The sequence below is a fragment of the Anastrepha ludens genome, chromosome 2, assembly GCF_028408465.1.
Source record: "Anastrepha ludens isolate Willacy chromosome 2, idAnaLude1.1, whole genome shotgun sequence".
NCBI lineage: Eukaryota > Metazoa > Arthropoda > Insecta > Diptera > Tephritidae > Anastrepha > Anastrepha ludens.
This window is the reverse complement of record NC_071498.1, coordinates 31,876,097-31,892,173: the sequence shown is the minus strand read 5'-3', so window position 1 is coordinate 31,892,173 and position 16,077 is coordinate 31,876,097. Positions and strand designations below refer to the sequence as shown.

Here is a 16,077-nt window from a genome sequence, read left to right as displayed (position 1 = left end):
CATTTTTTACTTCAAATATATCGTCAACAACTAAACTCAATAATACTTCCATTTTAGTGTAAAACGCGTTCATAAATGCAACAAATCTTTTTGCAAATCGTTAACAAATCTATCAATTGCATCACTTGTCACATTGGCAGTGCTGCCAGCGCTGCAATTACTGCGCATTTATAAGGCGTTTCTGAATATACCCTACGCCTCTGACAACTGACTGATGGATTGGATTTCGAATTTAAAAAATTATCTACACACGGTAGTGTTGCCATATCTTAAAATTTTAGCAGCAACCTATCGTGCCATGTCTTCTTGCCACGATTTTGTAATAATCGAATTTTTTGCTTGATATCAAAATTAACATTTTGTTTTAGCAGTTAAACATTTTTAAAATTTTGTTTTCCAATTTTTCAATTGTGCACTTGAGTACTGTCCTGGGCAGCTAGTTTTGTTACATGCACGCAGTTTCATTGAGATGTTGTTGTTGTTGTGGTTGTTGAGGTGGTTGAACATTTCTTAGCTGAAATGCTCCTAATTAGTGACCAGCACCGTTTTAATACCACTATTTCGTGAAATGATGAGTTCTTGTTGTTGTTGTTGTTGTTGTTTTTTTTTTTTGGTGTTTCCGAGTCAGATCCATTTAGTGAGGTCCAAGTATAGGGGCAAATCCTTTATCTCGATGACTGAGATCTCCTTAATTTGCTGTAGGAAAGGCTTACCGAAGGATCGGAGTCGTGCCCTGGCTAGTCCCGGACATTCACATAAATAGTGGAACAGACTTTCCTTCACCCCTTCCGCTGGACAGCTTCTACAGATAGGATTGAAGGGTAGCTCCATGATCCCCTACTTTCCAATGTCCTGTAAGGGTTGCAGTGATACGTGAAATGTTTGGCCGAGAACATCCTAACAGGTCATTCGTCCTTTGGATTTTATATGACGGCCATGTGTTTTTTGTTGTGATACATGTAGGTATTTGCTTCCACCTTCTTTCGGCTAAAGCATGATAGTGTGAAGCAATAGATGCTTTTAGTGTGTTCAGTGGGGTGGAAACTGCCACCGCCTCTGCTATGTCTAGTGTTGAGCCCTTTCTTGCTAGCTCATCCGCTATCTCATTGCCTCGTATGTTCCTATGACCGGGGACCCATATCAGGGTAATTTCAAGCCAATGGCTGAGCAGTTTCAGCTTCTCTCTACACTGTAGGACCAGTTTGGATGAAATGTAGTTGGAGTCTAAGGCCTTAATAGCTGCTTGACTGTCTGAGAAGATAGCTACTCTTGCACCAACTACCTTGTAGAGTTCTAGGGATTTGTATGCTTCTCTGATCGCTAAAAGTTCTGCCTGGAACACGCTGGCATAATCAGGAAGACGAATTGATTGAGATAGGTTGAGTGGCTCCGAATGGAAGCCAGCTCCCACACCACAGTTCATCTTAGAACCATCGGTATAGATTTCGATATCGTGTCTTCCAATCACCTCTCCTTTGCTCCACTCGGCTCTCGGTGGAAAACGTACCGTAAAGCCTTTCTTGAAGTTGAGGTCGGGGACTGTGTAGTCTGATCCGTTTTTGAGCAGCGGGGGTCCCTGTAGGAGGATCTTGCTGTGACCGTACGGCCTTGTTGTCCAGCTTCCTATGTCTCTGAGTCTCACCGCGCTGCAAGTAGCTATTGTTTTAATGTGTAAATCTAATGGCAATAGATGTGTTAGTACATTGAGCGCTTCAGTAGGACTGGTGCTAAGTGCTCCTGTAGTCAAGATACACGCTGTTCTTTGTATCTTGTTCAGCTTAGTTTTGTTGTATTTCCTTTCTGTTGCAGGCCACCAAACTAGTGCCGCATATGTTAGTATTGGCCTTACAATGGCTGTGTAGGACCAGTTGGATAATTTTGGTTGGATACCCCATTTTTTTCCCAACATTCTCTTACATGTGTAAAGTGCTATGTTCGCTTTCTTTACCCTGTACTCTACGTTGGACTTCCAGCTGAGTTTGGGATCCAGGATAACCCCTAGGTATTTTGCCTGTTTGGTTAGCGTGAGGCTGACGCCGTTTAGTTTTGGGAGATTAAAGTTTGGCACCTTGGTTTTCTTGGTGAATAGCATCAGTTCCATTGAGATATCTGATCGGATAATTCATTTAAATCGGACATTTTGCTATTGATAAAATTCTTTATACCATCACACTAGTACATATCTAGTCCTAAAATCACTAGTTCGGAATACTTTACTGCCGGGTTATGCATGTAATTACTTTTAATTACACAGCTGACATATGTACATCTCAATGCAAGTAAGCTTTAGATTGGAATGACGATGCAGTTCAGTCGCAATTCTCAACTGCGCTTACATAACCTTCGCCACAACAATAACACAACAAACGGATGAGAATACAAGTTTAGTTAAAGCGTAGCGTTTAAAGCGTTAACAGTTTTTTTTTTCGTGTTGAAACGTAGTAAAAGTGAAAATGTCCGTGAAATTAGATGCAATCATATTTGGGGCTACCGGATTTACGGGTCAAATTGTGGTTGAAAAAGCGCCAGAGGTATTGGAGAGCCTCACATGGGGCATTGCCGGCCGTAATAAGGTGAGTAAAAGGGCTTGGAAAATCTCATAAGCTACAGTGCTCTTCACACTGTTAGAGTAAACTCGAAAACGTGCTGAGAAAAGCAAGTCAGGCAACCGGGAAAGATCTGAGTGCGGTGCCAATTATCTTGGCAGATGTGGAGGACCGGAAATCGATTGAAGAAATGGCGAAAAAATGCAAGGTTAATATGAAATGGTTGAAGCGATTTACTAAAATCAATAAATACTTGTCATTTTTATTTCAATATCGCTAAGATCGTAATCAATTGTTGTGGCCCCTATCGTTTCTTTGGCGAAGTGGTGGTTAAGGCGTGCATTGAAGCCGGTACACATCACGTGGACATTAGCGGGGAGCCGCAATACATAGACGGAATGCAAGTTAAATATCATGAACTGGCGCAGGAGAAGCACGCCTATGTGATCTCGGCCTGTGGATTTGACAGCATACCCGCCGAAATGGGCGTGGTGCATGCAGAGAGGAATTTTCCAGGTGGGTTAATTGACTTCTCGATTTTTAATAAAATAGATAGTACTGGTATTGTGATAAGTGTGAATGAAATGCAAGTGAGTAATATGATTGGGTGCATATATCATTTTTACATGATCAGGAAAGAGAAGTAACAGCTATAATAATTCGATATTTTTTGTATTTACTTGTGAATGAAATTTGATTGCAATGGAACTTAGTTATAATTAAACTGCAAGCTTTAATTGAATACTCAAACATTCTAAAGTTAATTACCACTAACACTATTACAATTACCGTTACCATTAATATAAGCAGTACTATTCGAATTTGTATGTGAGAAACTATTACCGTTACTATTCCAAGCGATTCCAAGTCAAGTGATATCAGTATTAAGCATTGTTGAAAATTTTTATGAAAATTAGTTTGTTCGCAGGTTTGTGTATATAAAGAAGTAAATGAACAAAAAAAAACATTCTTTCCATGCTGAAAATTTTGGTACACAATTCTTTAAAATGCAATATCTTCAAGAATTTTTTTTTTCAAATTTTTTTAGGAAACCTTTGGGGACATTGTTTTTTATAGTTCTTGTAAAATACACCCTGAGAGGGGTTTTTTTTTTTTTTTTTCAAAAAATCTAATGCGAAAAAATCAAATTATTTCCAAAAATTTTTCCTTCAAAGGTTTTAAATGGTGGAGTTTTATATGAAAGAATTAAAACATTACTTAAATATTCTTAAACAAATTTTTTCAACTTTTTGAAAACAAAATAACACAAAAAAACTTTTTTTCAACAAATCAAAAGCGAAAATCTATTTTTTTTTCAAAAAATGTTTCTTTTAACATTTTTAAAATGTTCGAAAATTAAAACAAGAAATTTTGCAAAAACTATTTAATTTTTTTCACTTCACTTCATATAAAAAATATATAAAAAAAGTCAAAAAGAAAAACAAATTTTCTGTTGGAAAAATATTTAATTTTTCACTTTTAATGTTTTGGGAAAAAAATTTTTTGTAATTTTTTTTTCAAAAAGTGGAAGAAACAATTTTTTAATTATACTCAAGTAATATTTCATTTTTTTGTTTTAGAAAAAGTTTCTTCAAACATTTTTAACAAAAAAACAAAATTAAAAAAAAATTAAAACAAACGTTTTTTTCTTCAAGAAGTATATAATTCTTTTCACATTTGATTAGCAACAAATTTTGAAAAAAAAAAATTACAAATTCCAGAAATTGTTTTTCTAATTTCTTAGGAAACTCTTGGGGATATTATTTTTTATAGTTCTTGTAAAATATCCCCTTAGAGGGGAGGGCGGTGCTTTTCAAAAATGACAAAAAACTTTTTTTTCAATATCTAAAATGGAAAAATCAAATTATTTGCAAACAATTTTTGTTCAAAGATTTTGAGAGGTGGATTTTTATATTGTATAAAAAAATTAAAACATTACTTAAATATACTTAAAAAAATCTTTTTCAACGCTTTTCCAAAAAATCGAAAGCGAAAAAATCTATTTTCTATGCTTCATTGAACATTTCTAAAAATGTTCAGAAAATTAAAAAAAATAATATATTTGATTTGATATAAAAAAATTAAAGAAATTTTTTTTTGGAATAATATTTAATTTGTTACTTTTAATTTTTTGGGAAAAAATTTTTTTGTAATTTTTTTCAAAGAGTGGAAAAAAATTTTTTTAATTACATTTATTTAAGTAATATTTTAGTTTTTTTTTAGAAAATATGTATTTCTTCAAACATTTTTAACAAAAAAATGTTCAAAAATTAAAACAAAATTATTTTTTTCCAAACATTTTTTAATTTTTTTCACTCTTGATTAAAAAAAAAAAAATTTTTTTAATTTCAAATTCCATTCCCGCCAATATTACCATTACCATTTTTACCAGTCTCTCCATCTCCAGGTCTCCATCTTTTCAATCCCTAATGTAAGCATTACACTTTGAACACTTTTCCCTTCTCTCACTTACCTCCTTTTTATTACATTTCCCTTCCCTCACTTACTTTTTCTCACACACTTTGACCTTAACCTTTACTCTTGCCTTAATTCCAAATTCTTGGTGTTGCCAATAAAATTTCCTCTTCCTTAAACCATCTTCACGCTACAGAAAAACCAAGTGCTTGCTTTGTATTCCCGCAGGTACTGTAAATTCGTGCGAAATGTTTTGGGAAAACATGCTTGATTACCGCGACAAAGACTCCAAGGCTGTTTTACACGCCGGCACTTGGGAGAGTGCCATTCATGCCATGGCCAACTATAGGGAACTGCGAAGGTTGCATCACGCGTTGGAGCACGAGAAGCTGCCAGATTTGCGGCCTAAATTGAAGTACTGGTGAGAGAAAAGTATTTTATTAACGAAATGTGGTAGGCAAACTTATTGTATGGTAGGTTGTCGTATTAATTAAGCGAGATTGCCGCGTCTCCTATGAAATGGAAATTTTCAAAAGTTTAAAAGAAAAATTGTTAAAAATAAATTTATTTAAATAAAATATTACAGCATATCATAGTTTTGATGGCATTCTAATTTCTTGAACCATTAATGAATTTTACTAATTCTACTTTAGCAGAATTTTTATTTAGAACTCACTATTTTTAATTGCACTTATTGAAGTGAAATTTTATAACACATTAATTTGCGTATCTTTTCTTCTCTTCTATCTCGCAGCCCCTTTATACGCAAAGTCCAATTTCTCGATCGCTACTTCTTTGCCATACACTCCGGCGATCGTGATGTCGTAATGAATACTCAACGCTTGCGCTATGTGGACAATCAGAAGCGTCCAGTACAGTTCGAAAATTATATTGGTTTCAAGTGGGTTTAAAAAATGAACGCGTATAAAAAAAATTCTTTCTCTATTTTACTCTTTTTTCAAATATTACCTAGTTCCTTTTGGACCACTCTAGTGACGCAAATGATACTTCTATTCACCGCTATAATGGCACAAATTCCTTGCATGCAACGAATTCTAATTAAAAATCCGAAATTCTTCACTAGAGGTCTCATGTCCCACGAGGGACCAGTCGCAGCAAATCGAGCAACGCAAAAATTTCAAATGACTTTTCGCACCAAAGGTTGGGCTGAGGGACAGCCATTCACCGAGGAACCCAAACAAGAACTTCTAACACGGCTCTCAGCTACTGACCCGTTCTATGGCATGACAAGCGTGTCGATTTTGGCGGCGGCAAAAATTATACTAAAGGAGAATGATAAAATGCCCAAGAAGTAAGTTGCTGAAGTTATTGAATAAAAGTGATGATTAATGAAATGAAATGAAAAAGTTAAATAAAATAAGCAAAATGAGAAAAGAAAAATAAAATACTATATAAAAAAAAAAAAAAACAATGCATAGAGTGAAGCAAAATAAAATCAAATGAATTAAAGAAAGTAAAATAATTTAATTTAAAAAAAAAATAAAAAAAAAAATTAATTAATTAAAATTAAACAAAAAGAAAATAAAATTATATATAATTAAAACAAGCAAAAATACCTGAACAAATAATTTAAATTATTTAATTAAAGTAAAATTAAATTAAAAGAAGGTATAGAAAAAAAACAAACAGCGAAAAAATTAATTAAAATAAATTAAGATAAATTCGGATGAATTATAATGAAAACAAAACCAAATTAATTAAAGTGAAATCTGATACAATTCTAATTGAACTAATTTTAATTAAAAAATAAGTTATCATAAACTAAACCAATTGGATCAACAAAAACCAGTTTAGTGAAATAAAATCAATTAAAGAAAAATAAAATAAAATTACTTAAAGTGATAAATAAATGAAATGAAATAAAATATAACAAATTATAAATAAAACAAAGTAAGAATATAAATGTTCACAAATTAGTCAAATAAAAAAAATAGTAAATAAAATTAAGGGAGAACAAAGTTAGAAAATAAATAAATAATTAACTAAATTAAAAGAAAATTAAATAAAATAAATTAAATTCTACAAAATAATGAATGAATAAAATTAAAAAAAGAACCAAAAAAAAATATTAAATAAATAACCACCCTTGCTATTCTCCTGTTCACTCCCAACCAGGGAAGAAGGGAAGACAACTCTTACCGAAATCGATGGCCCCCTGATTATATATACAGATGGTTCAAAACAAGACGGTAAGTGGTATCATTTAGATTACCCGACTCCTGTAGTGTATTCCAAGCGGAAGTATGCGCTATCTGGTATGCTGCGAAAACTATCTTAGAAAAGAGAATATCACTTGAGGATATCCGCTTTTTCACTGACAGTCAAGCGGCCGTTCGAGCAATCAGCTCCTCTTATACCCACTCAGATGTGGTTCGATCCTCTCTCTTATCTCTCGAGATAAGTGTTCAGAATTCTGTCCAAGTTATCTGGATACCGGACCACCGTGGATTCGAAGGTAACTGCAAAGCTGATGAGCTCGCAAGAGCTGGAGCTGCGCAATCAAATATTAGTAACTTACGCACAATCCACATTCCGCTCGCAACATGTAAAATGATCATTGATCGAGAATTTCACAGCATTGCTGATCGGAGGTGACGAGTGGAAACTACTTGCGTTACGACCAGAAAAATCTGGCCATCCTACAATCTGAAACAGACAAAAACCCTTATAAGTCTTTCGAAACACGAACTAAGGCATATAATATCTCTTCTCACCGGCCACTGCCTTTTGGGCACTCACGCACGTCGGCTCGGGGTTCCTCAGAACGACCTGTGCAGATACTGCGAGGACGAAGATGAGGAAGTATCGAGCAGACATTTGCTGTGCAGTTGTCCCGGTCTAGCCAGAAGTCGACTCGCTCTAGGCTTTCCCACAATTGACAATCTTTCAGCACTCTCGGACCTGAAAATCGAATCTCTCATTAAATTCTCGAAACGAATTAATATTTTGGACCAAAATCTATAATAAAAATCTCGGTTAGGTGGGGAAATCATATAAAATAATGAGCTCTAGGGAAACACAACGGACCCAACTTGCGGTCTATGTGGCACTCCGATGCGGGGTCACCCTTAAACGAACCAAATCAAATAAAATAAAACGAGGTACTTAGAAATGAAAAAATAAAAATAAAATAAACAAAAAAAAAAAACAACTAAATTGCATGAAATTAATTAAAAAAATATAAATAAAAGTAAAGTAATAAAAAAAATAAAAATAAAGTAAATAAAATAAAATTAAAAAATGAATTCAATGTATCTGCCACAAATTCTATAAATTATCTGTTATTTTCTTAACTTTTTATTCTCCAGCGGCGGCGTCATATCGCCCGGCTATGCCTTTGCAAACACCGGCCTCATTGAGGAATTGAGTCGTCTGAAGGATGGTTTGAAATTTGAGGTGTTGAAGCTAGAGCGCTGATTTCAATGGAAAAATATTTTTTTTTGTATTAATTACACGGGTACCTGGAGTTTTCTGCAATATATTTTACGTATTTTACTACATATTTTACAATAAAATATCATATATATCGGCAATAAATTTTTGTTTTTCTCATAATTTATTAATTAAATGATCGCCGATCGCACGGTAATCGTATCATTGTCAGGGTCTGGCGCCAATGCCGATAAATCATTTGTCGGTGACTATTTAGTCGACTTACGCCACCTTTTATTTTAACAGTAATTTACATGAATTAGAAGCGCGCGCGCTCAACAAATGCACACACTCACACACACATACATATATACGGAGTATATGCATATTCATATTTTCATAAGCTTCGCGAACACTCACGGCTAATCTCCTACGCCGCTTAAATACATACTCGTACAAACTCAATTTGCCTGCGGCCACTTGTCACTTTGCTAAATGATAAAATTGATTTATTCCAGCTGATTGGCGATCCATTGTACGTAGAGCCGCCGGCTGGAACTTGGTTGCAAATACTCACCTACCTACTAAAACATTTACATTTACTCCAGCATGCGAATGCGAGTGTGCTTGCGTTAAGCCGCTTGTCATTTTACATGTTTTGAAATGTGCAGCGATCCCAGCGTGGCCCCGGCGTTGATCCATACTGGGTTATCTAAAGCGTTGACACACTGCAACCGTGGCACTGTTCGCAGTGCTCCACAATGCAGCTGAGCGTAAGCATGCACTTGTTTTTGTGTGTGTATGTGCAAATCCAAGTGCATATCTCGAGCGCTTTTCAACTAAATAAATTGCTTTTTAATTAAGTTTGAGTGATTGTGTGCGACTCAAATGCTGGAAAAATTCGTTATTGATCGCTTGGGTGTAATTTGGTTTTTTTTTATTTAGTTGGGAGCAGCAATGAACATTTCATGTGAATACAACTTTTGCCAATAATAAAATATTTATTAATACGAGTATTATAATATTTTTTTATTCAAAGTGAACTCCTGCGACAACTCATTTTAAATCTCAATACACTTCTTGTAGGCTGATTCTGATGTTTCAACTTCTGCAATCTATTTTCTACATATCTACATATAATGGCCTCAGTTCGCTTAACACATTTTCCGAAGTGGTAATTTTTACTTCGGGAACATAAAAAGTGAGACCAGGCCGTATAATTTGTGTTCCGCAGAGGTGTAAAAATAGTCTTTCATTAAATCTCTCAGTAAGAGCCCCTCCTCTTATTTGTGCTGTGCGTTTTGAGGTTTTCTACAAGTGGATGGATCTGTTGTTGTTGTTGTAGCAGTACCTTTGCCCTGTCAGTGTAGCGTAATCACTGGTCGTCTCCGTCTAGCTCATCTAACGGTAGGCCCAGGAAACTAGCTGTTTCGACAGGCTCGGTCCAGAAGGAGAGGGGTGTTAGATGAGTGGATTTAATAGGGCATGTGAAAAGGTGGTTAGTGTCGTGCGGGGTGCCTTCACATGCTGGACATATGTTCAGTATGTCGGGGTCGATTCTGGATAAGTAGGAGTTTAACCTGCTACAATATCCAGAACGTAATTGTGCCAAGATTACGCGGGACCTTCGAGTTGGAGCTCTTCGTCTGCGATTGGTGGTGGTTGGACTCTGATAACGGCATTCGGGGGACGGGAGCTTAAGAAGGTGGTGAGAGTCTCCCGATGAATGTCATTTATGGCCTGTCTGTACACTGTCCGATCCTGTAACTGTCTGTTTGTTTTGTCTGAGATCTCGTCCGCGTAGTTGAGAAAGTGCCTCCTGATGTGCCTGGGAGGTGGCTCAGGCTCGAGCAGATGTCTGCATAGGTGAGGCCTGCGGTAACACCCTAGCAGAAACTGCTTACTGAGCAGTTTGTTATGCTTGTGGAGGGATCTAAAATTTTACGCCGCCTCCGAACGGCAGATGACTTCTCACGCGGAGCTTTTTCATGGCAGATATACAATCGCAGGTTTGCCATTGCCTGCCGAGGGGCGACCGCTATAGAAAAACCTTTTTCTATCATTTTGCTATTTTTTATTTATTTCTTATTTAATTCTCATAATTAGAAATTTCCTAAATCAATTTTTTGCTGATATCCAAATGTGCAGCGCAAAAGTAAGAAATCAACTGGCCAACTGCTATCATCTTTAATAGATTCGTCTTGAAAATATCTTGAAAACTTTTGATTTTATTGAAAAATTAATTTTTAGATACATTTTATTAAAAAAAGATAGAAATCTGAATTTTCTTTAAATCGATATTTCACTTGTTTTGATCGACAAACAAATTTTCCGGATATTAGAAATTTTTGCAATCTATCTTTTTTCACCAAAATCGCTTTTTGACAATATCACGAAAATTACATGAGAGAAAATAAATCAGATAGATTTTCAGATTTTGTGTTTGATTTTATACACAATGTGGCGCAAAATTAATCATCATAAGCAATTTTTCTTTTGAATAACTTTTTTCAAAAAAAAAATTTTGAGTGATGAGATTTTGTTTTTCCTTTTTTACTCCACTCGGGAGCACAAGGCCTCGACAAGACTCAGTCTTGTGTTGGCTTCGTTAATCTGTTTTGCTTTCTGGCAGGGCAGGTGATTAGCCTGCTGCTACCAGGTTGGAAATATTTTATTTTTATCTTTATTCGCTGCGCTATGTCTATGCCATCGAAAAGCGCATACAGCTCATTGCTCCATCGTCCACAGAATATTTCTCTTAAAGGGACGCCTCATTTCATATTGTCTTCGTCCAAACTTCTGTACCATACGATAGCACGGACATGATGAGAGCCTTGTAGAGTGATAGTTTTGTTCGTTGAGAGAGGACTTTACTAATCAATTGGCTACTTAGTCCAAAATCCTACATAGTCCAGGCAGCTGTCTAGTTCATAAGTGTCAGATATGATTGGCGTAAGCCGCCATTAGTAAAAATTAAAATCTTCGTATACGGTGGTTAATTTTGCGCCACCTTCGAATTTTTACCATTACCTGTTTCTTGGGTGTTTTTGGTTGTAAACTAGTGGTTTGTGACAAAGTTGTCGTATCCACGGTATTGCTTTTTTGTCTATGGGAGGTTATAATAAGGTTTTATTGATATTTTCTAGTCTAAGTGGGTATGTTTGAAGACCGACTTTCACTTCTACCTACCCACCTACCTAGTCAAAGGTCCTTGCGTGAACTTAATAAAGTGGAAATTCTTTTTGGACTAAGCGAAATCCAATAATTTCTGGTAAATTTCTATTAAAAAGATATTTTTAGCTCTTACTAAACTGAGCTTTTTTAATGTTTAGGCTCTTTTCACGCAATCACCGCCATTTATCTCGATTTTGGTTTTTTCTGTAGAACAGGCCACTTTCTTAAATAAAATTTAAGGAATATCGAATCAATCAAAAAAGGTTTTTTTTTTTGTAATTCGCCGCAGGGTAGGTAAGTTTTCTATTTTGCGGATTGAATAATTTATTACAGTTTTATTGATTATACAGTTAGAATTTTCAAAAAATCGATTTGGTTTTTATTTTATTTTCTTAATGTACATATATTTAAGAATGCACATTTAAAATTTAATATCGTTCCGGGGAATATTTTCGAAGTTACACGCAAATTTGGAAAGGCGTTTCAGAGAATTTTTACTTAATGTAATGTGTTTTTCAAACTTTAAACGCGTTGTTCTCAAAACCGTGTTTTCGAAGCCGGTGGACACCATTTCTCAAGAACCGACCGTCTTGAAATTTTGACGCAACCTTCGAAGATATATTCTCCAGGTATTAATCGAAGAAATAGGAATTCTGATGATTTTATCTATTTTTTTTTCGATTTTTTTCCTATAGCCGCCATTTTATAAAAAAATAAAATTTTGACTATTCCTTCGATTAACACCTAGCTTTATCTATCCACAAAAAGAATCGAATTGGTTTTTCGATTTCAGATCATCCAAACCGGAGATATTTTGTCCACGGCCGAACGCGTTTTTTGGAGGACGCTTGGGAGATCATCTGCAGGAGCCGTGCACTTCAATATTTTCACAAACTTTACGTGCTATAATTAACTTTAAAGTAGACATTGTTTAATAAAATCGTTCTTTGTAAAAAATTCTCAAAAAAAACGTGGTTTTTCAGCCTTTCAAGTGTATATAACTCCTTAACCCTTCATTAGGCACGTGGTCTACAATGGTAGACCACGTCTTTTCAAAGTCGTGCAACTCCTTAAATTTGTCTCTTAAATTACCTAAGCTTTTTAATAGCTGTTTATAATTAATCTCTTTATCCAATTAGTGCATTCAGTGCGAGTTTGACGTACAGTTGTAAATTTTATCAAGGTCTGAACAGTGCTGGTCTACATATGTAGACCACGTGACTAACGACGTTACTTTTTCTTGCGGCAATATTACTTGATATATTAAATATTTGAATTAAGTTCAGTTAAGTTTTGCTTATATTTTTTTACAAGAGTGTGCTAATTTAATTAGTTTCAGATAATATTATGTCTGATTCCAAAAAAAAAAACGATTGGAAAGCAGCAAAAATCCGCTCTCCGAACTATCAAGTAGTGAAGAAAGTGCTATGGATGCTAAAGAAAAAGCTTACATATTTGGGAACTGTGAGAAAAAATAAACGCGAAGTTCCCAAAGAATTCTTTCCCAGGAAGAATCGTAAAGAAAAGTCAAGTATTTTTGGTTTCCAAGAAAATTGTATACTATATTAGTGTCGTACTGCCCAAAAAAACCGGTCAGTGATCCTGATATCATCTATGCACCATGATAACGCAATAGATGAGCAAACAAATGATGAAAAAAACCAAGTGATTTTCTTGAAAAATGCGCTTGGGAGCTCATTCGACCACAAATTGAAGTTAGATCAAAGAATCCTCGACTACCCATGGAAATGAGGCAGCGAGCCCACAACCTTCTTGGCATCCTAAGCATTGCACCACAACCCACTCAATCACCAAGTAACTATATTGGACGTTGTCATATTTGCCCTCGCAATATGAACAAATCATCCCGAAAGTCGTGTACTAAATGCGGCAGATTTCCTAGCAAAAATCATATGAGGGAAAGTTGCACGGAATGTCTCAGTGAGGAAATATAAGCAGTTTTCAGAAACCATAACATATAAGTTTTGTACTGAACTTTTATTTTTTTATTTAAAGAATTGAATTTTACATATTTTTATTTTAATTTTTACGAATAATAAAAACTCTTTTGTAAATCGTCCATTAGTTATAAGAAAAAACTTTTATGAATTGCAATAAATGTTAAAAAACACATACATTCACGTTTTTATTGAATTTACAGAAGATACACAAATATTTTAGTGAAAATATTAGTTTATATTCCTCACATTAAATCACAGAATATACTTATGAAGTATTATTGAGAAACACAAATGAATAACACTTTTAGTCATAATATTAAAATGGTCTACGATTGTAGACCACGTGCCTAACCACGTTACAAAAATCCACGTGCCTAACGAAGGGTTAAATAGTAAATTTTTGATATTATTCAGCTGAATTTCGTAAACTTGTAAATTGGTATATTTTAATTTTTTTCTAAATTTTTTTATTTTTAGTTGTAATTTCGTAAGTATGTAGGTATGTTTCTGTAACGGAATTTCTCTTCAAGCCTCTCTCATTGAAATTTCCATCACCTCCTTCTATTTGCGATCATTTAAAATGAGCGATAGTTTTTCTGTATGTTATTTTTGTTTTTTTTTATAATATTTCACTATTATTTGAAAAGTATTTGTTAGCATTTGCTTTTTTTATCTTCTAAGGTAATTATAAAGCTTTTTCTATTTTTACATGTTTCGTATGAAAGCTTTTTTTGACGAACCGAGGAAGGCAAAATACGCCACATGCGTACATACACACACGCATTTGTACTAATGTATTTTTATGAGCATTCGCATGTAGAAATCAGCCCAACTAACCGAAATGAACTGCTTGCCCATTTGCAGGCAGCTTAATGACCCTAATTTATGGGGTGTTGTTGCTGTCATTAGTAATGTCGGTAGTGCAGTTTCAACACTTTTCATAGTTGTTACAAATAGCGCTGGTATACAATAATTTGTCGCCTGGGGATGTAGCTCAGATGGTAGAGCGCTCGCTTAGCATGTGAGAGGTACGGGGATCGATGCCCCGCATCTCCAATAGTCGACTTTCACAATTTTTGCTTTTTTGCATGAGGGCATATAATTATAATTAATTATAATATAATTTTGCACACATAACTGTTGTGTGGTATGAAATAGCATAAAGGAATCAAGATAAATACATATATATACATATGTCTGCAGCCGACTCGCGCTAACTCGAATGTTCGGAAACTTGAACATTTTTTGTTTTGAGCTGATTATTTTAAACCTCGAACAAATCATAGTGGTGCATACTCGTTTAAATTTAAATACAATATAATTTTATTAGTTTTCGTTTTTTTTATTGACGTAATATATACATCAAAAATATAATACTTTTTAGATATAGAGCGTTTGGAGTTGGACGCAAACTTTTAACTGTACTAAACTGCTGTCTACAGTCCCTTCTGCTTAATGACAGAAGGATCTGCGACAGTCGGTCGGACATGATAGGTAACATCAGTTTTGTCCATCTGCAGCCTCTCTGAGTTTGCAAAGCTCAGTGGATTGAGGTAATCCGTTTGCTAACCGTGGCTTTGAAGGCTGTAGAAGAAAGTGGCAGAACGGGCTCCGGGTCAAAGAAGTAGCCCATCCTAGCTAAAAAGTCAGAGGTCTCGTTACCGAGAGCGATACCCACGTGTTCCGGGACCCACGTTAGCATCAGACTATTATGTTTACCTACACAGTTCAGCATGAAGTACAGGATCAATTACTCTTGAAGTGGTAGGAGGGCTGTCTAAAGTCATGATCTACCTTTCCACATGTTATCTACAACAGAGTTCATTGCTTCTTGAACAGCATATTCGTATACCTCCGTTTGAAGCACAGATGCGTACATTCCAAGAGCAATGTGTAGTTTTGTCCCGCTGGATTCCACGTAGACACCATAGTCGGAAGAGTGCTTGGTCCTGGAGCCATCTATGAAAATGCGAAAACAGTATTTACCTGGCTCATTTTCAGAGTTTGGCCATAATTTGGCCTCTGACAGCTGGTAAAGTTTGGGTAGTCGGTAAAAAATAATCCATTATAGTTTTCCTATGCTTACGTACTCCAGGTATCAACCGGAGCTTTTGTCAAATAGAATGATCTAATATATAGTTTTATACCAACTCCTAATAGGACCATGGGATCTGAACGCGGACACACCGAATGGGGGCTGTACGAAAAAAAAAAAACAATCAAACCACCCGCAATTCATAGGGTGTCCTGACCCTTCGTTGTAACACAAATATTGCAATTTTTTCTAAATAAATAAACTCGTCCATGACAGCTATTTACAGGGTTATTTCAGGACAACTTGAGAGCAAAACTAAATAACTTTTATTATGAACAAAATTCAGTGAAGCTTCATGAAAGTTTTTTACAACATTAACTTATTTGTATATCTACAAATTCATTCAATAAAATTTCCATTAGCTGCAGTAACCTCCTCCATCCGATTCCGGATACGATTGCATGCCGAATCAAATGCTCCTTATTCATATTGACCATAACGGCATTAATTGCAGTCTTCAGAGAAGAGCTCGTGTTATCAGGATGCTTTTGGT

General features: G+C 35.2%; 1 protein-coding gene and 1 non-coding gene across 2 annotated transcripts; both read left to right on the top strand.

Moving 5' to 3' along the window:
- The first annotated feature begins 2,297 nt into the window (after nucleotides 1-2,297).
- Nucleotides 2,298-8,513, top strand: LOC128867834 (saccharopine dehydrogenase-like oxidoreductase). Its single transcript, XM_054109380.1, has 7 exons — nucleotides 2,298-2,573; nucleotides 2,629-2,754; nucleotides 2,828-3,062; nucleotides 5,190-5,382; nucleotides 5,716-5,862; nucleotides 5,935-6,273; nucleotides 8,291-8,513. The coding sequence occupies exons 1-7, from the start codon at nucleotides 2,454-2,456 to the stop codon at nucleotides 8,397-8,399; spliced, it is 1,269 nt and encodes a 422-aa protein (XP_053965355.1). The 5' UTR covers nucleotides 2,298-2,453; the 3' UTR covers nucleotides 8,400-8,513.
- Nucleotides 8,514-14,472: 5,959 nt separating this feature from the next.
- Nucleotides 14,473-14,545, top strand: Trnaa-agc (transfer RNA alanine (anticodon AGC)). The gene has a single exon. It is a non-coding gene; the product is annotated as a tRNA-Ala (tRNA).
- The last annotated feature ends 1,532 nt before the right edge of the window (nucleotides 14,546-16,077 follow it).

Bases quoted from the DNA above. Each gene is read 5' to 3' on its own strand.
- LOC128867834 (XM_054109380.1), top strand. From the start codon at position 2,454: ATGTCCGTGAAATTAGATGCAATCATATTTGGGGCTACCGGATTTACG. The intron at 3,063-5,189 runs GTGGGTTAATTG...GTATTCCCGCAG, and splicing joins TGCAGAGAGGAATTTTCCAG to GTACTGTAAATTCGTGCGAA. The intron at 5,383-5,715 runs GTGAGAGAAAAG...TCTATCTCGCAG, and splicing joins CGGCCTAAATTGAAGTACTG to CCCCTTTATACGCAAAGTCC.